Source organism: Carassius auratus, chromosome 36 (genome assembly GCF_003368295.1).
Source record: "Carassius auratus strain Wakin chromosome 36, ASM336829v1, whole genome shotgun sequence".
NCBI classification, from domain to species: Eukaryota; Metazoa; Chordata; class Actinopteri; order Cypriniformes; family Cyprinidae; genus Carassius; species Carassius auratus.
The window spans coordinates 5,708,260-5,729,963 of NC_039278.1; the positions used below are offsets into that span (position 1 = coordinate 5,708,260).

Genomic DNA, 21,704 nt, shown 5'->3' on the forward strand with positions numbered 1-21,704 from the left:
TAATATATATGTGCCCCATACATGGAATCAGAGTGCCTGCTGCATGTAGTAAATTGAAAATCCCAACCGCTACATGCATTCGGTTTGTTTCTACCATTTATTAGTAATGATTTACACAGTTTGTTTACTACTTACTATTTACCTGAGCATTCAGTATTGTGCAATATAGCACACAGAAGGTGAGGGACATTTTTTGGGGGAAAGAAGTGCTGCGTTTTATTATTTAAACGTGACTTTTCATGAAAATTCTATAATTCAAGATGACCACCCCCATATGACGTCATAATATGCAAATTAGATGGGAAAATAAAATCCCTACATAAACATTGGGTCATCCTTAATATTTTTATAATTGACACAAAGTCTCTATCTTTAATACATTTTAAGATATAGCCTTTTGAAATTAAGATGTCAAAATCGAACGTTTTAGGAAAAAACCTCTGGTGCCTAAAGGGTTAATTTTCCTTTACAAAACTTTATTTTCTTTTGCAAGTATATGTGGCCCAGTTTTGACTCCATATCTCACTAGTTTTGGGATCCACATGAAGAAGCACATTTGAGAAGCATATGACAGAAAATGATTTGGAAAAGTATCTCTATAAATCATAAGAGATAAAAAAAAGGAGACGAATCCTTATAAATGTTCACAGACAAGAAAAGACACATGGCATACAGAAGAAAAATTGTATATAGGGCTACATGTATATGAATGTTGAATTCAGTATTTTTTTTTTTAATTTCTGACACCAATTCCCAGCAAATGTTTTTACTGAGTGTATTGATGTTTGACAGTATTGTATGCAAAAATAATTAGCGCTGATACAAATACTTTGCACTTATATATATATATATGGAACTAATCGTTTTATAAATAATATAGGCTAGCCTATATACAGGATTCAACTTTTATTATTTATTATTATTTTATTGTACAATAAAAGTAATAGGCTATCTTATGCATGTTTTGAAACGTGTGTGTGTGTTGCATATTACGCCATGATGCTCAACTAAAGCAATCAGGTGTCGATTTGAAGTGTTTTTGGAGTGTTTAAGTGTCCTGAAGCGCAGTGAGAGTGCGGGGGTGTGGGTTTGGGTGTGGTGCGGGACTCTATAGTATCGGGGCGGAGCTCTGGAGGAGACTTTGCCCTCTCCCCATCGCCCACAGTTCACCCTCATCTGAAAGCGAGAGAAGTGTCACACTCCCAGGAACTCTGTTACCGCGGTGGAAAACTAAAAGACTCTCGGATCGCTGTTTGGAGACGAGGGTTTAGAGGTAAACGCAAATCTAAGTTTATTCAAGAAGACGCTTTTGTTTTTGTGCCTTCGTAGTTAGTAAAACCTCATCTGTTTTTATCCAGTCTATCCGATCGACCGTATAAAGCAGCCATTGATTCGTAGTTGGGTCTCTTGGGAAAGTGAGCTGTTTTGTCGGTGTTGGTTTACTTAACCTGTCCGATACTCGCTCTCACTTCCGTGTGTCCGGTTACTGCTGATCCGCCTTTTATTTCGTTAAATGCTCGCTATTTCATCGTACACATCATAGTTGATATAAACATTCAGCTGTATATAAACTACTCGGGTGCGTTTATTATTACACAACAAAGAAACACAAGCAAACGCCCCACATTCGCAAAAGTCAACTATTGGCATTAAACATAAGGTTAATAACACGCCTGCTCGCAATCTGACATATAAATTATATATTAAACATTAAAGTACATACGATAGACTTGGAGGAATAATTCATACAGTGGTCAAAATTCTGTTCTTTACTCAACCTCATATTCAAAACCTTTTCTTATGTGCAATAAATGCAAAAGGGAGATTACGGTCTCAGTTACTGGTCGTCCTCACTGTATTAAAAAAAGAGTCGTCTTTCTAAAATAATTTCTCCAAATAAATTTCTTTTCTCAATCGCTTCGTCTTTCATGCGCCTGTCAGCTAAATAAATTTTAAACAAAATACTTTTTAGGTGTAAATATGTGATAACTTGATAAATAATGACAGTATCCTACATACATTTTCCTCATGCAAAGATGATTTTTGTTTATGTGCGTTTAGCATTTAGCCTTATAGACTAACTTTTGTGTTTACTGAAACAGATTGTGAGCATATTATTAAACTTTATGTGTACTAAGTATACATATTGTCCAACACTTTTTATTTGACACTTTAAATGACAGAAATAATGACAGATATTGGCAGAACTATCAGAGAAATTCATATTTTCTCTAATGTGATTTTGTATTTTTAATTATTTTGTTACATTATACAAAGTATAACCTCAAACAGTTCATATTGATGTGTTCTGTTGACATATAAACACTGGTTTTGAAAAACAAAACAAAAACAAAAGCATGTTTTAAATGCTGGTGGTGCCACACCTGTGACACAGGTTGTTCAAATGAAGTGTTAAAGAGCCTGGTAAAGTCTAATGCACATACACTACTAAAGAAAACCTAGTTAATCTAACACATCTAAATCATAAGTTATTCATGCCTCTGTCTGTTACATTGTTAGTCAGGGTATTGCATGAATGCTTGTGTCTAAGTAGGGCTGTGTCATGCTTTATTGAAAAGCTGACTTATCTTCACTAGTTTCATTCTGAGAGATAAGATACAATCAGATTTTTCTCATATTTAAGTTACCGCTAATTTTGAGTGTATACAAAGTGTCAAATGTTAAAACTGCCTCAGAGGAAATGATGTTCCTTTATCATACGTCCTTTTCCTGTTTGTCTGTTTAGCAAGGAAGCAAAAAGCCATGTTCTCTGCGAGTGGTTTATCACTTAAAGAAGCAACTAAATTCCACAGAGTTTAATGACATGGATTTAGCAAGCCGTTTTGGGCCAGCTGAATTTCATTTGGTTTCTGAACGGCATCGACATGCACTGCTGGCTCTCAGTAAGAGGATGAGTGTGATGTGTGTTTTCTCACTTACAGAATCTGAAATAAATACAGACAGACGAAGGACCAAATAGTCTATTTATATATTTGTATGGCTCAGGTGCAGTAGATATTAACACAGACAGGATGTGGCATTTGCTCTTTGTTGGGAATTCCTGAGTTGTGCACATTAGCAGTGCAGTCAGAGGCCAGCTGGTTGCTTTACCGACTGACTGGAGTTGGTTTAAGATGAGATTTACAGCATTTGGGCTCACACATAGCCATTAATCTCCCTACAGGCACAAATCCCTGATATTGTCCTACATTAGGAAAGCAAGGGGCAGCTTGATCCCCTCTTCATAAATAAACTTCAGAGGGGGCTAAGGAGATTACCCATAAGCACAGTTTGCTCAGGATGTCTGTTTGCTTATATTTCACAGGTTTTATTTATTTATTTATTTGAGATCAATTAGCTTAATTACTCAATTTATACCGCTCTGCCTTTCTGTATAAAACATATCTTTAATGAATGTGGAGTGAGATCTGTAGCTATATGACATCTGAGGTGGATGACCAGCTGGCTGAGATGGATAAGATGGGCTGGTTGTTTCACAATCTGTACTGGGTCAAGCTAATAGCTCTTGAGGAATTTTTTAGGTTAGTTGTGTTATAGACCTGAATCTCGCTGTAGAGGGCCATTCACACCAAGGTCGATAACGATAAAGATAACTATAGAGTGCTGCAGTGATGATAAAAAAAAAAAACATTTTCACTGAAGGTTTGTTTTGCAAGAGTGAGATTATAAAGACAAGAAGGCTGTAAAAGTGCACTAGTTAGTAGGTAAGTTTATGTGTTTGGTGTGGTGACAATTAATATCATGGACAACCTCTGTAGTCCCTTTTAGCCACTTGTTAGCAATTGCAATTTTTATAAAATTGTGCATGGGGTATTATTGCTGTATTTTATATCGTAGAATAAAACGTGAAAATATCTTGATCTTGTGTTACCACCATAGACTTCAATTCAGGTATTTAACCAAAAACCCATTCAAAAAACCTGCTGATTTCAGGACAATAGAACCGGAAGTGAAAAAATGCGAACTTGTTTCCATGTTTTGGCCAACAAAAATATATATCCTGCCCCTGCAAGAATCTATAAAGTAATAATAATAATTTAATCGAATTAAAACTGGGACACAACTATACGATGACACAGAGGAACAATAACGTTTGAACAAGTGGTTTTTCAGCTGACAAACAATAAAAACATTGACAGCCAATCAGAATCTGTCCGAATTTAAAGAGCTGGAGCATTTACAACAAAACTGCATGCCTACTGCGCTTCTAATTAACTAAATATATTTTTTTGCATTGGTAGAGACACTAACAGAGTTATCTTTATTCTCATATTTCTTGGTGTGAATCTGCCTTAATACTCTGCCTGATATATTGAGTAGCAATGGAATAACTCAAGTATGATTCTCACTTAATTATATGGTCGTATGGTCTCTCTCCAAGACCTCTTTGCACACTGGTATCTTTTCCAAAACTCGGTGGGCGGTCAGCTGAGCTCTCATGAAATTTTAACAAAGCTCTCCTTAGATGTCAGTTAAAACTCGACACCAGCACGGACCTACTGAATTAACACAGAGGAGTCACAAAGGAGTGTAGTAGGCCCTCTATCCCCTCCCCTTCGTTTTTATATCGAGTGGAATTTGAGGAGTAAAATTCCACTCAATATAAAACTAACCTCAACTAACCTCATATCCTGACAGACGGAGTGAGAAAAGTGAGTTTAACACTGCATAACATGAATAATTGAATGTCCCTGTGCTGGTAGCTAGAAGAGGGAAGTTGCAAACCCTAGAAGGGAAGTTCAAAATGTATTAATTAAGTGTGATTTGATCCGTTTAAAAGCTTTTGGGTGATGTTCTGGGCAAAAAATATATATATAAAAAACACAATCCTGTCCACTGTTCCTGTAAAGGAGGGAGCAGCTTTGCTCAACATGAGTAAAAGTTGTGGGAGGTTCTGGACATGTATCATCAAGACAGAACATCTCCACTCCTTAAATCAGGGCTCGGGAGGTGTAGTGTAACTGGAAGGGAATTTTCGCAAGCCAGAGAGACAATCTCAGGCTAATAAATAATCGTTCTAAAATGCCCTCCATTTAATTCTATTTGGTAATGAAGAAACTTCCCATAGTCCTTTGTAATGGTTGATTTGATCTCAGTTGACCCCTAGAAGTTGAAATAACCTGTATAAAAGATGCAACAACCTTTTCAAGCCAAAGTCTCTAGAGTTTAGTATTATACCAGCGAGTCAACAATATCTTCTGGCTGATTAAGTAAATTTTTGGCTGCAAGGGAACTTGCATCACAACATAATGTACTTTAATATATATATATATATATATATATATATATATATATATATATATATATATATATATATATATATATATATATATATATATATATTGCACACACATTGTATATGTATAATTCATATAGCTGAAATTTGATGTCTTTAATTATGCATTTTTTGCATGTGGATAATTCTTCAAAAACAAATATTAGCCAGGAACAAGTATGTTAGTTAAATTGTGCATCTGTCTATATATTGTTTCTGTTTCGTTTCTAGTTCAAGCCTATTTGTACTCTGACTCTTCATAAAGCAGTAGCCTTCTTCTCCCATCAAACATTAACCAGGTTGTCTTCCTGAGTCAAACTTGCTCCAGAATACTGTAGTATTCCTCCAAATCTTTTCAGATTTATGCACACCCAGCAGGGTTTGCCCCATGACATCTCAGACTAATGAAATATTCAACAACTATCACATTGCATAGCTCAGTTGTGCTCTACAAACTCATGCATAACTATGACGAAGTAGCTTTCCTCCTTTCTCAGGAAGAAATTGCACAATGGTCTAAAATGACGAAATTTACGAGAATCACAGATACCTTGATTAATTGGCTTTCGTCTATTTCTAATGATGCATTTTAAAAACCAAGAGGGGTTGAAACTTGTTGAAAATGCTGGTAAAATGGCGGAAACTCTTGTCTCGGATAATGCCCCACTTACCGTTTATGCCTTGGCTAATGACTTTAATGACAATAACATGAATTGTTTCTGATAGTCCATCAAGCCACAGGCAGTCACACAGCTGTGCACGTTCATGACCTCTTTCATCTCATCTGGCCTAAAAAAGAAGAGGGATTATGGGATAGCGGACATCTTGAATATTTACATGATACTGGAAATTAGACGTACAGGTACTCACTGCTCCTATCGCATATCTCTTAATCTATCATGCCGAGCTGAATATAGACACAAGCATGCAGCGCAAGCATTATACTCGCTCGTTTGCTAATGGCCTTTCTCTTCCTGTCTGTGTTAATCTAAGCACTTATTGCAAGTATCACTCATGACCAAATGCACACCGTTTAGTTTTTAAACCATATAAATGGAATAGTATGGAGCATCTGCAGCAGTGTATCAGTGAAGCTTCATGCATTGTTGCATTTATGCATTAAGAATGATTTACACCCAACAACCACTTAGTTAGTCTAGATATTTTAGCCACAATACTTTTATTAGCATGCTAATTTACTCTCCTCATGCCCCCTAAAAATTAATTTTTTGGTCCTAATTATCACATATATTTGTAATCATTAATCATTTTCTTTTCTAGACCTGCATGTCATTTATTGCTGCTAATGGTTTAGCTTGCCTGGATAGCTTTGCTTCAAGATGCAAAATAATCATGATTATGTGTTTATCAATTAACTTCAGAGATGTGTGCTCTACTGCAGTGCTGTGCAACATGAGTTGAATATGCATTTTTTTGTGTGTGTCCATTTGCCACAAAATGAAAAATGTATTGAAGCACGTGATTGTACTGTTCTAGTGCAATGGAAAGTTATTATGAAGAGTTTCAATTCAGATAAATGGGTATCGATGCAATCTTAATGCATTTGCAGTCAGAAAAATGTTATGCAGGGGTTTGTTTTATTGATAGGTAATTTAAAAGATATATATTTATGTATTTCCTGTTACATTGCATTAGCAAAGCTATATATTGTTCTGTGGTGGTAAATTTCTGTGAACCAAAACATGACACTTATTTTTATTTTTTTTCATTATATGCCTTGCAAAATGCAAACAGTCCTCTCTAGTAGCTATCCATTATTCTGAGGGTGTGCAGCCATAGTCAGAAATGCACATTACAACTCACCCGGTTCATTTGAGCTCCTATGATAACTGTGTAATTGGATGTGCTGTTTGATGGATCTGCATTTTGAGAGGCCTGTGCATGTATTTTGTTTGGGCTTAAAGAAACTCGCGGGCCCTAGTCAGTGCAGACCACCTGCTCGCCCACTTGCTGACTCTATCGGAAGCAATCTGAGCGTCTGGGGAGATCTCAAACACTGCAGGCTTTTAACAGTATGGGCTAAGCTGGTAGCTGACAGGTCACAAAGTCATTAACGTGTGTGTGTGTGTCTTCTACTGTGTGGGTGGCTTTGGATTTCATTCATACTACTGTTCTGAATTAAAGCTATGAGGCATAGCAGCTGTATAATCTCTGGAGACTGACTCCTAAACCAATATGGCTGCTTTCTGGCAGTAATTCAAATGTAAATGGTAATGGCTCATTGTGGAGACTTATTGATCACTCTGTGATGTATTTTCCTTTTTTGCCCTAAAATAGTGTCAAAATATCGTGTTAATTCTTTCATAATTTAGAAATGTAAAAAATATGTATATATGAATACTGAAACTTTTTTGTTTTTTGTTTATGATGATATTAAGACCTTTATATCACACCCAAGATGTTTTAAAGTAAACTATAGAAAATACAATAAGCACCTCTTCACATAAAAATACTTTAGTTAATAAAAGATTACAGGTGAAATCCACTTTATAATGACAATAAAAGAAGATTAAATCGATATGCATAAAATGCATTGCATGTTTGAATTGCATTTTATTGAATTTTTGAATGCATTAATATAAATTAATGTCATGGCATTGACACACATGATCAATTCTGCAACACTACTGAAAAGCTTCACATATCATGTCTCGGAGTAGAAGACCGCACACACCTGAGTCATATCAGTGGCGCTCCCTGTCTGTGCTGAGGGCAGGGTAGATTGAGAGAGAGATTATGGCGACTGTACTGTTCTCAGTATTGTTTAATGAATAAGCACTGTCAGCACATCTGATTCTGACATTCTTTAGCTGTCAGGTCAGAGAGTGTGAGAGACACACGGAAATGTGAGTGATTTTGTGGTGTAGGGGTTCTGCAAATAAGAAGTTAATATTGAGTAACGTGTCTGATTCTGATGATTCTGAAATTGGCCAGGTGTGCATATATATGTATATATGTATGTGTATTGGAATAATATATATATATATATTATTCCAAAAGAAGCAAGAGTATCAAGATTTGTGTGTCACATACACTGAAAAATAAGTATTTTTTTAAAGTTGTAAATAAAGATTGACATATGTTTGACATGAAAATATTATTTATAATCTTTAACAAATGGCAAAATAGCATGGTTCTTTACCTTACTGTATTGCAGAATGTTGTGATGCCTAATTTACTTGTAGCATTTAAAGTTATTTGTTTCAGTTTTTACTCTGTGTAATGCTTCAATTTATTTAGTATTTGGATTTTTGAAGCAGAGTTTGAAATTGTGATTCATAATTCATAATGGGCAGAATACACCAGATCCATTGTTCACGTAGTCACTGTTGGGCTGGATTTTGTAAATATATGTCAGTACATGACAGAAAGTCATCGAGAGGGTGTGTATAAGAATAAGTGGGTGGGAGACTAGACTGCTGTAGCACAGTAAGCACTCCGTGGACTTCTGTGGAATGTCACGCCTGGATTAAAGTTTTGGGAATCAGCTCTGGGATGTGTCATTATCCACAATCCAATCAAAGCTGACAGAGGTGCTTGGTCCGTTAGGCAGGGACTGTAGGTGGAGCGGGTGGGTGATAATTCTGAAGGGCGTGTGACATTCATTGCTCGTTTTCTCAGTGTGAATTCTAATGCACACATTGCACAGTAATGCAAGTAATACACTTTTACTCATTAACTAATATTCATCCCAACTGTATGTGAAATCCAAAGTAGAGACAACAGTACACAATTCAGATCAGCAGTTAATCAGTGGTTCATCAGTCATTTCTCCTCATACTGCACAGTAGGGGTGTGCGTAGGGCTGTGCAAAAAATCGAATGTGATTTTCATGCACATCTCATCAGTAAAGACGCCCCTGTAATTAGAAGTATATCTCCAGCACGTGCGTTCAGATCAGGGTTGCCAGGTTTTCACAACAAATCCTGCCCAGTTGCTTCTCAAAACTAGTCCAAACTAGCCCAATCGCGTTCCCAGGAGGTTCCCCGATAAAAAATTGCTTTCCGGGGTTAAAGTTTTATGTTTTATGGCATGGTTGCCTTGGTAAAATTCGCATTGTAGGGGATAAATATCACGTTATTGGTATTGTTGCTTTCGACCCGGACATGAAAAACAACCACAGACTTGGCAACATTGGTTGGCATTTACTACACAGAGCCGTAATTCACTGACAATCTACACAAAATCGATTTTGAGATCGGTGGCGATTCTTTGTCGATTTTGAAAGCGATTTTGTGTTAGTTGTCGGTAGACTACGGCTGTGTAATAACTGCCACTCCACCTGAACCAGTGTTGCCAAGTCTGCGGTTGTTTTTCATGTCCGCGGTTCGAAGCAACCCCATACCAATAACGTGATATTTAGCCCTAAAATGATAATTTTACCAAGACAACCATGCCAAGAAAAAAAACCCCGTATATTTTAACCCCGGGAAGCAATTTTTTTTAAATCTGGGAACCTCTTGCAATCGCGATTAGTTTTGGACTAGTTTTGAGAAGCAACAGGGCAGGATTTGTTGTGAAAACCTGGCATTCCATCAGGTGTGTGATTTCACATAGAGCAGCTGTTACTTCACGGAGCCGTTGTTAACTGACTAGCTGCGCAAATCCACGTTCATTTTCAGCGTTTATTTGCGCAGCTAGTCAGTTAACAACGACTCTGTGTAGTAACAGTTGCTCTATGTGAAATCACACACCTGATGGAATTTACAGCTGATTCGAGAACCGGCTTTACTGACGAGATGCGCATTAATTATTGCACAATATTTATCGCGCACCCCTACTGCACAGTGGTAGATATCGTTTTTCTTAGCTATGGACTTTATGTAGCTCTGCCCTTTTATAGTCTTCTGTTTGTGTAAGGTAAAGGTCTAATGAATTTACGAATGATCCACTCATTTTAAGATCTTCCCTGATATGGATTTGTCCATACTTTTGAAAAATGAGTCCACCCAAGTCCAGGTTCATACATAATTGCATTCCAAGTACCCCATTTCTACTGGGTTTATGCGTACTGCCATGAGTGAAGAGCCCACCTTTAATCTTAAATGTATGCCTCAGGTTCTTTTAGGCGTAAAATGTTTCTGGTGATTTTTCATGTAGTGTTAAATGGGTGTGTCATTGTATTTGTGTGATTGACCTCGCCCTTTAAAAAACAACTTGTGTCTTCATGCAAGTATGCACTAGTAAAACTCACTTACTGCAATATTTTGGACTGTGACCAAAATCAGTAAGGTGTAAAGATGATCTTCAGTGATCTATCTCCTGATCTGTTATAATCTGCTGTTTTATTGCTTTTTTTGTTTTAAACTGCAGTACAGTGTACGGACGTACCAAAGTGGGTGTGTAAATCTGATTCTTTAGCTCACTAGAATGGGAGCTTGAGAAAATACACACACCCAGTGTTCACAAAGACACTTGCTATCGTTCACCTGCAGGGCTTGCAAGAGTCGCAGAGTGTTGCATTTTATGCGTTTAGACAGGTTTTTGACTTGGATACACCCAGCTAGGTGTGTCCTCCTGACTCCATTGACACTGACGCCAAAAACTAGCTTTATAAGTAATTCTAAGTTCTTAGGAACCATTTCAGTAATGTGTATATTAACACATAGAAAGACTTTGTGTCAGCATGAGTAATATTTCAGCACGAATAAACAACCACAAGTTTTGCAAACCGACAGAATCTGCTTCGTGTTGCTGTTGAGCAGTTTAGTTTGCTGAAAAACTCGCAGCCACACACACCACGTGTGTGCGTGTTTTCAGCCTCTCTTCGAGTGTCAACATGCAAGGCATCCAAAATATGTTCAGTCTGTTCTCGTGATGTTCTGTAAAGTACAGCATGTCTAAAATGTAGCTTTCGTTTCAGAACGCGATTGTTTGTCAGGCTGTGGTCAGGCATTCCTGCTGGTTGGTTAATGTCTACTCTCTGATCGTGTGCATTTTTAGAATGAATTTCATTAAACCACTGTGCATTTAGGTGCTTGGGTAATTCATACTAATTTTTTATAATTCAATTGTGGCATTAAGTCTTCACTGGTGGTCTTTGGCTGCTCTGATCAACTAATCAGGTTATGTCATGTCCCGTTCCTGTTCTTGATCATTCCCACCTCTTTTAGGAATATAACCAGAATAGAACAAATGTCTTGAGTGCTGGGATGCTAAGATTTTTGGTTATTATTGTTAACATCCACAAAATATAGTGTGTTTGTGCTTTTGTTTACAGTTATTACTGTTACTTTGTGTATATACATTTTTTTTTTTTATGACGAACAAAGTTGGCTTTTTATTCACTTAAACAGAAAATAAACATTTGTTATAGATATAAATAACAATATATATAAAATTTTATTTTGTTTTTGTATGTTAAGCATATGTTTAAGCATTTTTATTCATTTAATCAGATATTAGACTTTATCATAGATAAATAAATACGTATATAACAGTATAATAATATATAATTAGGCCTACATATATTTTTAATGCTGAACATAAAGTTAGGCTTTTTTATCAACTTAATTGAAAGATAATAAACTTAATTACATAGATAATACATTTATTTATTGGTAAAAAAATCAAAATCATTATAAGTTGATTATTTACACTTGGTCATTTTATGCATTTAGAGCAATTAATTTATGAAAAGACCATGTGCAAATGCCCTTCAAGACATTTTCTAGATCAGATCAAATTACCTCAGTAGGTTATTTGAGGTGCGTTCAAGACCTGACTCGATCAAGAGTAAATGCATCTGGGGGTTTTTTAACTCCCCCATACTGATATTTTCATAACGTATGAGGAGGAGTTCAAGAAAAACCAAGAGGGAGAAAGTAAATCGACACTAAATTTGAAACAGATAAATTTGAAAGTAGAAAGTTATGGCAGCCAGATAAATTTGGTCCGTTCTTGCTTATTTTGAGAACAAGGTTTTCTTATTGCTTTGCTTTAAGTTATGAATGGATTTTAAGAAACAATACTGCTCCAATATTGAGCTGTTGTCTGAAAGTAAAGTGTGGTTGTGTCTTTAAATGTGTGAGAGCTGGAGAAAGGGGAGGGGTTTGTTGTGTAGGGGTGTGTAAATGTACAGAGCCGGTTTTGTGAGTTTATTGTGCTTTCAATCAAGCCATTTCATCAAACGCCTTGTTTTGAGACGCCAAGTGTCAAAAAGTACCGCTGACATTCCCCCATCGCTGCCGCCCCAGTTCTCCCATGATCCTCTGCACCCGTTGTTTTTCTGTTTTTTTTTCTTTCTTGTTGATCAAGAACAGATTGCAGCAAGACTTAAAAAAATATTTTTAACAAGCTTTGGCTTCTGTTTGGCACAAATACGTTTGAATATTTCTGATTAATATGATCATTTTGTTTTGCAGGTTTTACTTTTGGACTGTTTGGTTTGAGTCCAGGAGGCCAAAATGGAAATGCACTGTAAGTATACATGCAATTGTTACAACAGGGCTCAACATTGTCTGAGGTCCTGGGGGCAGAGTGAATAATAAAATAAAATTATTATTTCAAATAATAATAATAATAATAAAAAAGAAAAGATTTTAAAACATTTTAGCAAGACGCGAAAGAAAACTCCAGTGTACAGTGTATTCTTGCACTTGAACATACAAATACATACAAAAGTATGTCAAAATACCTGTCTAGGCAAGTAACTTTTTAGCTTTATAAATGATTAATCTATATATAAATTCTACAGTGGAGCACATGTGCACCCGTCGACGGGGCATTTTTTATTTTATTTCAGCTGATCTCTGTTCCCACCTTGCATACAATTCAGTAATTTTCCAAAATTACAAATGTGTAGAAAATATTACAAAGTGTGTAAATGCAATGTGTAAGAGGCCAGAGATACTGCAAATGAGCGCAGAGAGAAGAAAATACTGTAGAAGAGACTGTTCATGATGCACAAAATATTGGAAGAAAATCCTAAATATTAAATTGGGTGTTTATGTGAATGTGTTTCTGAGGGGAACTGACTGTCTTCAGAAAAGTTTACATAGTTTTTTTTTTTTCATTTGCCTCTCTATAATGCATTTAATGTAATAAGCAGTAACAAGGGAACGCTGTATCACTGCTGTTCCATAAGCGCCACCTGCTGTCAGAGAGTGGATCTGCATCTCATTCAGCCCATTATTCATAAAGCGTCATTTCATTTGTGTCTTTGTTCTGTATATTCAGTTCTGCTATTGCTTTTAATTTGTTCTTTTTTGTTCTTATTTACTGACTGTTCACTTGACTTTAATAATTTTTTAACTTTATATTTGTTAGGCTAGTAATTTTTGCTCTGGTATCGAAATTGGAACTGGGAATTGAATAATTTAATTGGTATCTAAACTTTTGGTCTCATATAAGTTTATTTATTAGAATAAAAGATAACATGGGTCAAAAACAATGATAACTGCAACGATTTATTTTATTTTATTGTATTTATTTTTTGATGGCAGTATCAGTGAAAATATTGGTAGGGCAAGTAAAAATGTGAACCATTCGTCCTACTGGGCTAGTAGAAAAAAGTGTTGAGCCCATAATCCAAATAACATTTTCATATTGTGAATGATAACCGCTTAATGGCAAGGAGTAAAGATATTTATATTTACTATTTTATGTAAGATTGGAAATTAAAATAAATAATTCTAAAAGTGAATTAGATATCACAACATTATAATGGATATTCATTTTGACATTTGAAGTTGATTTAAATTGTATTATTTAATTTCTTTAAATTTCTTTATGTAAATGATTTTAAGATTAATTTTTAATTGTTATATCCAGTATCGGCCAATACTCATAAATCTCTCATATCTTCTGATAATTTATATAGTGGAAATACATTGTACATCCCTAATAAAATTACCAATCAGTTTAATAGTTCTTTCAAATTAAAGGAAAGGAGTTTTCTGCTTTTTTAAATTCATGTTTATTAGCTTCGACCCTGTGTCTCTACTGATTTCCATGTTCCATGATGCTTTGTGTGATTGTAAGAGTAACTTCAATTGGTGTTTTATATAGTTTTGATGGAACCCGAGGCAATCGATCAACTCAAACTCTTGTCGTGTATTTGTGCATCAGTTGCAGAGGCCCCAGGCTCAGTGAAGGTCACAGAATGGCAGCAGTCGTATTACGGGACAGATTCAGGCATCCAGTCAGGAGCCACTACGGTTCGCTCAGATCAAGATGGAAGAGAGTACAGCAACAAGAATTTCACCTACTCCGCCACATTCACAGAGAACCCTGCAGGTGAAGAACATATCTTAAACTAGGGCTACATGATAACGGTTTAACGGTTCATCATGTTTATTCATCTCCAAAATATGATCACGATCATTAAGCAAAATTGTTATCATTTAACATTTTGGCATTTTATCAGAATCATTGCACTTTCACAGAAGCAAGAGATCAAGATGTAGTCACCGTAAACAGCGCATTTCTATTTCTAAACTCTGACTTAAATGTTTGCCGGTGTTCTCAGCTCATCAACACATTGTCTGTAATGTAGAGAGAACATGTGCACATGGTTGCCAGTTTGGGAAGATTCAGTAAACCAAAAATGTATCGATTTAAGAAAAAAGCTCTGATTGGGGGATTAGAACTCTTGAAATATGGCAACTGCGACCATTTAAAGCTTGTTTGAAAGTTTCAATTTATAATTCTCTATGTGTCACTCTCTCCTATAGATGTGGAGTCTCAGTATAATGTGACTCGTTCCCAGCGTGTGAGGGCGGCCATGTTTCCTGAGACCATGATGGAGGGAACGTCCGTCCTTTCCACTCAGATGGATTCGTCCCAGCAAACCAATGTACAGAAGCTGGCCGAACCGTCTCAGCAGCTCAAAGCCGCCATCATTCATCTCATCAACTATCAGGACGACGCCGAACTCGCCACACGCGCCATTCCAGAGCTCATCAAACTCCTCAACGATGAAGACCAGGTACCTTGAATGCTCGTATTAAACATTCAGTCTCTGCTTTACAAACGCACAGTAGCGTCATGTCCTGACCTTTGAACCTTTTTCTTGACTTTAGGTCGTGGTGAATAAGGCAGCTATGATCGTGAACCAGCTGACCCGCAAGGAGGCGTCCCGTCGGGCTATGATGCAGTCCCCACAAATGGCGGCCGCTGTGGTGAGAGCCATGCAGAACACATCCGACATGGAGACGACCCGCGCCACAGCCAGCATCCTGCACAACCTTTCGCACCAGCGCGAGGGGCTGCTCGCCATCTTTAAATCAGGAGGCATTCCCGCTCTGGTGCGCTTGCTGAGGTGAGAGAGTGCTACTGAAGAAAAGCACTAGATCATTGTTGTCATTTATTCACCCTCATGTCATTTTAACAGCATAATTATATCAAATGTTCATTTTTGGGTTAAACTATTACTTGAATGAACCCTCCAACCCATTTCTTTTGCAGTTCTCCGATGGACTCAGTTCTTTTCTATGCGATCACCACCCTGCACAACCTGCTTCTGCATCAGGAGGGAGCCAAGATGGCAGTGCGTCTGGCTGATGGTCTGCAGAGGATGGTTCCCTTGCTGAAGAAAAGCAACCCCAAGTTCCTGGCCATCACCACGGACTGCCTACAGCTGCTTTCCTATGGCAACCAGGAGAGCAAGGTGTTTATTCCGTTAATAAATAAAATAATACAAATAGTCGCAGAAGTTCTGTTTCTCGTGTTTGATGGTGTGTCATGTTAACGTCTGTCTGATTGTCTCTCAGCTGATTATCCTGGCTAACGGTGGCCCTGAAGGTCTAGTGCACATCATGAGGACTAACACCTATGAGAAGCTGCTCTGGACCACTAGCCGTGTGCTCAAAGTGCTCTCTGTCTGTCCTAGTAACAAACCTGCTATTGTGGATGCTGGTAAGGCAAATTAGAACCCCTTTTCTAAATATTACTAAGGCAGATTTTTTGGGGGTTATGACTTTTTTTTTTAAGTAAGTCTATATAGTTTTAGTTAACTAAAATAACACTGCCTCTCAAAAATGTATCTATGTTTTCTCTCTCAGGTGGAATGCAAGCTCTTGGTAAGCATCTAAATGGCTCTACTCAACGTCTGAATCAAAACTGCCTGTGGACCTTGAGAAACTTGTCAGACGCTGCAACCAAACAGGTTAATTTATGCATCTAACACCATCTCACGGTCTTCCACACACCCAAGGAAAAAAAATAAGGCAAAAAAATAAAGCTAGACTGAATTTTGGCCCCTTTGTCCTTCACTAAATTATGTTTGTGTTAAAGGGGACGTCGTATGCCCACTTTCCACAAGCTTGTATGATTCTTTAGGGTCTTCTTGAAATGTCTGCAAAATACTTCCTCATTGGTCGTGTAAAAAACATCCTTCTTACCTTATTACAGCTCTTTTCACAGCGGCTCGTTTCGGTGCATGTCTCTTTAAATGATAATGAGCTACTGCTCACCCCGCCCCCTCTTCTGTTTTTGGTGTATTCAGTGACACATCACCATCAAAAGCAAAAACTGCCTCCTCAGAGGCTCTGATGTCGGGAAAAAATGAAGACTCTTATGTTCACTTTAACATCCAGATACAAAACACCTGCATTGTTTACAAAGAAAATATGCTAATACGGGATGGTCCATCAGCGGTCGTGGGCGGGGCCTGTGCAATATTACATAATACTGCTAAGAAAAACTAAACGGCTTGATAATTGAGACCATTTAGGTTTTAGGGGGATTAAAAAACACCATGAAAAAAGTACGTTTTGCACCCGATGTCCCTTTGAAATATTTTAAAAATATACAAAAACAACCCATATTTTCATGATTACAACAGAAACACTGGAAACTGTTTCTATGTGTAATATGTTTTGGTGCCGACACATGCTAACTCTCTCGCCCCCTGCAGGACGGACTGGAAAATCTACTCCAAGTGCTGGTGGGCCAGCTGTCCTCTGATGACATCAACATGCTGACCTGTGCCACGGGCATCCTGTCCAACCTCACCTGCAACAACACACGCAACAAAACACAGGTGACCCAGAGTAATGGCGTGGAGGCTCTGATTCACACCATCGTGAGGGCCGATTCAAAACAGGACGTGATCGAGCCAGCTGTCTGTGCCCTGCGCCACCTCACCAGCCGGCACCCGGAGGCAGAGTCTGCACAGAATGCTGTACGAATGTATTACGGCATCCCCGCTATTGTCAAATTACTCAATCAGCCCTACTACTGGCCAGTCATTAAGGTAAGTGAAAGAAAAACAGAAAACTGACAAGTTAATACCTTAGTGAGAAAAATAGTTTAACCTTTTATTCATTTCTAAAAAAAATTTACACTAATCATATTTGATTTTGTTTTATTTTACTTTTATTTTACTCTATATTGATTTGTACACTGATACCTATTGGTGTGGATGAAGCATTACACAAATGAAAGTGTCCAAAAATAGGCGGGTTATAGAGAGTAAGGAAGTAAAATTCAAGTTTTGGTATTTCAATTTTGTTTTATTTTTTTGTAAACAATTGCGAGGTCCATATGTAGAGGAAAACGACTTTTATTAAGCCACAGATTGTAAAACTTGTCATTTTTTAGGTTTAGTAACTTTGTAACCACGCCGTTGATTAAATTTACGGGGCCCAGAGCTATATTTTAAGAGTGGTCTCTGTCTCATAGAGGGCATTATTGGGCCTCCTGTTGTGCAGTATAACCATGTTAAGCTGACCCCACATTTCTCTTCATCGCAGGCTGTGGTTGGTCTGATCCGTAACCTGGCGCTGTGTCAAGCCAATCAGGCTCCTTTGAGAGACGCTGATGCCATTCCCAAACTGGTCACTTTGCTTTCGAAAGCTCATCAGGATGCACAGAAACCTGGTTCAGCTGCTCAACAAACATACCAGGTACGAGAGATATCAAAACCAGCATTGTTAAAGTCACATTTTTATGGACACCATACAATGTACAGACTACTATTTTGTCACCGAATTACTAAAATGTCCTTTTTCCTCTCCCTCTCTCTCAGGATGGGGTGAGAATGGAGGAGATCGTGGAGGGCTGCACTGGTGCTCTGCATATCTTGGCCAGAGATCATATTAACAAAACCACCATTTCCAACATGGACACCATTCCTCTCTTTGTTCAGGTGACTCTAATTATATCCTCTCCACAGATAATACTGTGTTATGGGTGTTTTGGGAGCGGGTTTGTACAGTCTTTGCCCTCTATGTGACATGGTCCGTGTATAATAGACACCTGTTTTCTGTCCCTGCAGCTGTTGTATTCTCCATTGGATAACGTCAAGCGTGTGGCAGCTGGTGTTCTGTGTGAACTGGCTCTTGATAAACAGTCCGCAGAGATCATTGATTCAGAAGGAGCCTCTGCTCCTCTCATGGAGCTCCTCCACTCCAGCAACGAAGGGACCGGTGAGTGAGAGCGAAAAACGATCAGCAGCGGAGTATACAAATAGTATACATGCATAGCCAAATTTTTCTAGGCACAGACACTGGAGAAGAATGAAACTCTCTAGCACACTATCAAATGTATTGCATTTTGAAATTCTGTGCATTCACATCAGTACTGAAGTATAATTAAAGCTTAAGTGTGTAACAAAGGGTTTCTGTTGTTCTTTCAGCCACCTATGCTGCTGCAGTTCTCTTCCGAATTTCCGAGGACAAAAACCCCGACTATAAGAAACGAGTTTCAGTGGAGCTCACACACTCACTCTTCAAACACGACCCTGCTTCTTGGGAAATGGTAAGTTCGGCCCCTGGTGGTGTGGAGGTTTCATAGCAAGGTTATTTTCGTGTGTTATTTTGGACACCTTGCACATGAAATGGCATTTGCAAACGAATTTACCTCAGTAATGTGACATTTCGGAGTATATTTTACAATAAAACCAAATTTAGACATTATTTTTCCATATTTGGTCTTTAAAAGTGGTCTTTATAGTAAGGTGACCCAATTTTTTTTCTTAGTTCTGAGATCAGATATAACTGAAAACTGTTCTAGGAATTCTACAGAAAAAAATGGTGTCTGTTTAAAGCTTAGTACTTTCATAAAATTCGCAATAGCTGCGATGTATTTATATAAATATAGTCTGATGCTGTAACGGTACTGTGTTTTCAGTTTCGATTCATTGTAAATGTTAGCTGGATTAAAATTGCTTTAATTTGAATTTGGGAATGCAAGAAATGTCGTTAGATTCATTTATAAATCTGTTGTTGTTAACAAAGAGAAGTTTCAGTGTCACATGACCCTTCAGAAATTATTTGCATTTATTATTTTTCCTTATTTATTTATTGGGTTAATAAATATGGCTTATGTTATTTTGCCTTATTTATTTATTGGGTGTATTATTTTACCTTATTTATTGGGCTTATTATTTTACCTTATTTATTTATTGACTTAATAAATATGGCTTTTATTATTTTGCCTTATTTATTTACTGGGCTTATTATTTTACCTTATTTATTTATAGGGGCTTATTATTTTGCCTTATTTATGACTTTTATTCTTTTGCCTTATTTATTCATTGGGTTAATTATTTTGCCTTATTTTTTTTATTGGGCTTTTTTTTTTTTTTGCCTTATTTTTTTATTTTGCCTTTTATTATTTGGCCTTATTTATTTATTAGGCTTATTATTTGGCCTTTCAGGATCATTTTGTTTGGTTAAACTCATTTAGGCTCAGTATGTTAGATGTCTGTTATACATTTGTCATAGAAATATGAACATAGAGCACAGGTTTTGACAGTTTCCTTGTTACATTTTAGGCACGCAACATGGTGGAACCTGGCCTTCCAGAGGACGGTTAGTATAGCGTCTCTCTCTCACAATGATTTGGCAGCTAATTATCTCCATTATTGCTAGATCTGTGTCTAGTGACTATATGAAACACTGTTGGTTCTGCAGAGACTGTAAAATTATGCAGATGGCTAACTTTTTGCAGTGTTGTCTTGTCTCATACAGAGATGGATGGTTACGGCCACGCAGGATTTCAAGGATACAGTGATGGCATGCACGTGGATGGTATGACCCTAGATCAAGAAATGGTAGAAGATTTTGGGCCAGGCATGGGTTACAACCAAATGCCCAGACACTACAATGATTTTTAACAGGTTAGTACTACTCAGATACACTAGCTGTCATTGAAAGACTCAAATAGGATTGGTCTAATGTGCTGAAATTGCGTTTAACTGAGTGTTTTTGTTTGTCTTACAGCCCGATGATGAACTGAGCTCCAATGAAAAATACAAGAGACAGAAGCTCTTAGCGGAGTTTTTTTTTTTTTTCATCACTGGGTGCCTGTGGTCCATTTCTCAGTAAACACACGGTCACTGCTGTAATATATGCAATTCTCTTCTCACTGTTCTGGGAGACGCAGAATCAAGCACAATTATAAGCTGCCTTCATACAAGGAAGACAGCATGTTCTTTTTGTAGGAAATATTATATTTTATCGTTTCTTATGGGTGCATTAATACATTGTTGGTAAGAGGACTGGTTAACTATGCCAAAGAGATTTTATTATAATATTTTATAATGATAATCACATTGCTTTTTATACTTAAGATTTTGGAAAATACAATTGTTTTAGGTTTGTGATCTCACAATTACTGACCCGAAGTCAGTTTAATAGCTTCGTTCACGGTGGTTTTAGTCAGATGGGTGGTCAGAGCTGATCTGTAATCATTGTTATAGTTCCTACAGCTCTTATAACTCAATACAGTGCATTTCTATGTTTCTTCCCTTACAGAGTCAAGTCAAATACTGGTGTTACATGTAACCTTTCCCCACTTGTTTTTTTTTTTTTTCACTGCATATATTTGTTTTGCTGAAATTGTCTTAATGTGTAGCCAAGGATATACTGATTTTATTTTTGAATTGCTATGTGTATGGATATTTTTTTTATTATTATTTGCGTGATAAATGCTGTGCTGATTGAAAGGGACTAATGTTTAACCAAACAAACTTTAAAAGTTTTAAAACTAGCTTCACATTTGTTCAGGTATTAACAGGCAAGCTGAACAAAGGGATTCTTTGTAGCATTTTTACTTCACTTTGTCCAAAAAAATGAAATAAAATCATGTTATCTACTGCTTTGTGATGCACTTCATTTTGACAAGTACTAGAGTGTTGATATAGAGTATTCAAAGGGTTTACGAGTCATTTCAAATGGTTTAAAAATAAAAAAGGCTCAACTTTGCTGGATATTCACTCACCAAGTTTGTTTTTCTGGAAAAAAAGATAGCATTACATCACTTACTCACCAGTGGATCCTCTGCAGTGAATGGGTGCCGTCAGTAAGAGTCCAAACAGCTGATACAAATCAAAATTCACAAGTAATCCTCAGGACTCCAGTCAGGAGAGAAATATGCACAGAGAAAGTGAAACCAGTTCTTGAATATGTTGATGGATTGACTTGTAAATTGACCAGAAGTA

The 21,704-nt window shown here is 37.1% G+C and overlaps 1 protein-coding gene across 1 annotated transcript; it reads left to right on the forward strand.

Moving 5' to 3' along the window:
- Positions 1 to 1,119: 1,119 nt before the first annotated feature.
- LOC113055044 (junction plakoglobin-like) lies at positions 1,120 to 21,361 on the forward strand. Its single transcript, XM_026220987.1, has 16 exons — positions 1,120 to 1,273; positions 12,682 to 12,736; positions 14,387 to 14,554; positions 14,992 to 15,245; positions 15,340 to 15,578; positions 15,725 to 15,926; positions 16,030 to 16,174; positions 16,321 to 16,424; positions 17,175 to 17,513; positions 18,013 to 18,165; positions 18,288 to 18,407; positions 18,537 to 18,687; positions 18,897 to 19,018; positions 20,037 to 20,073; positions 20,233 to 20,381; positions 20,485 to 21,361. The coding sequence occupies exons 2-15, from the start codon at positions 12,724 to 12,726 to the stop codon at positions 20,376 to 20,378; spliced, it is 2,193 nt and encodes a 730-aa protein (XP_026076772.1). The 5' UTR covers positions 1,120 to 1,273; positions 12,682 to 12,723; the 3' UTR covers positions 20,379 to 20,381; positions 20,485 to 21,361.
- Positions 21,362 to 21,704: the final 343 nt, after the last annotated feature.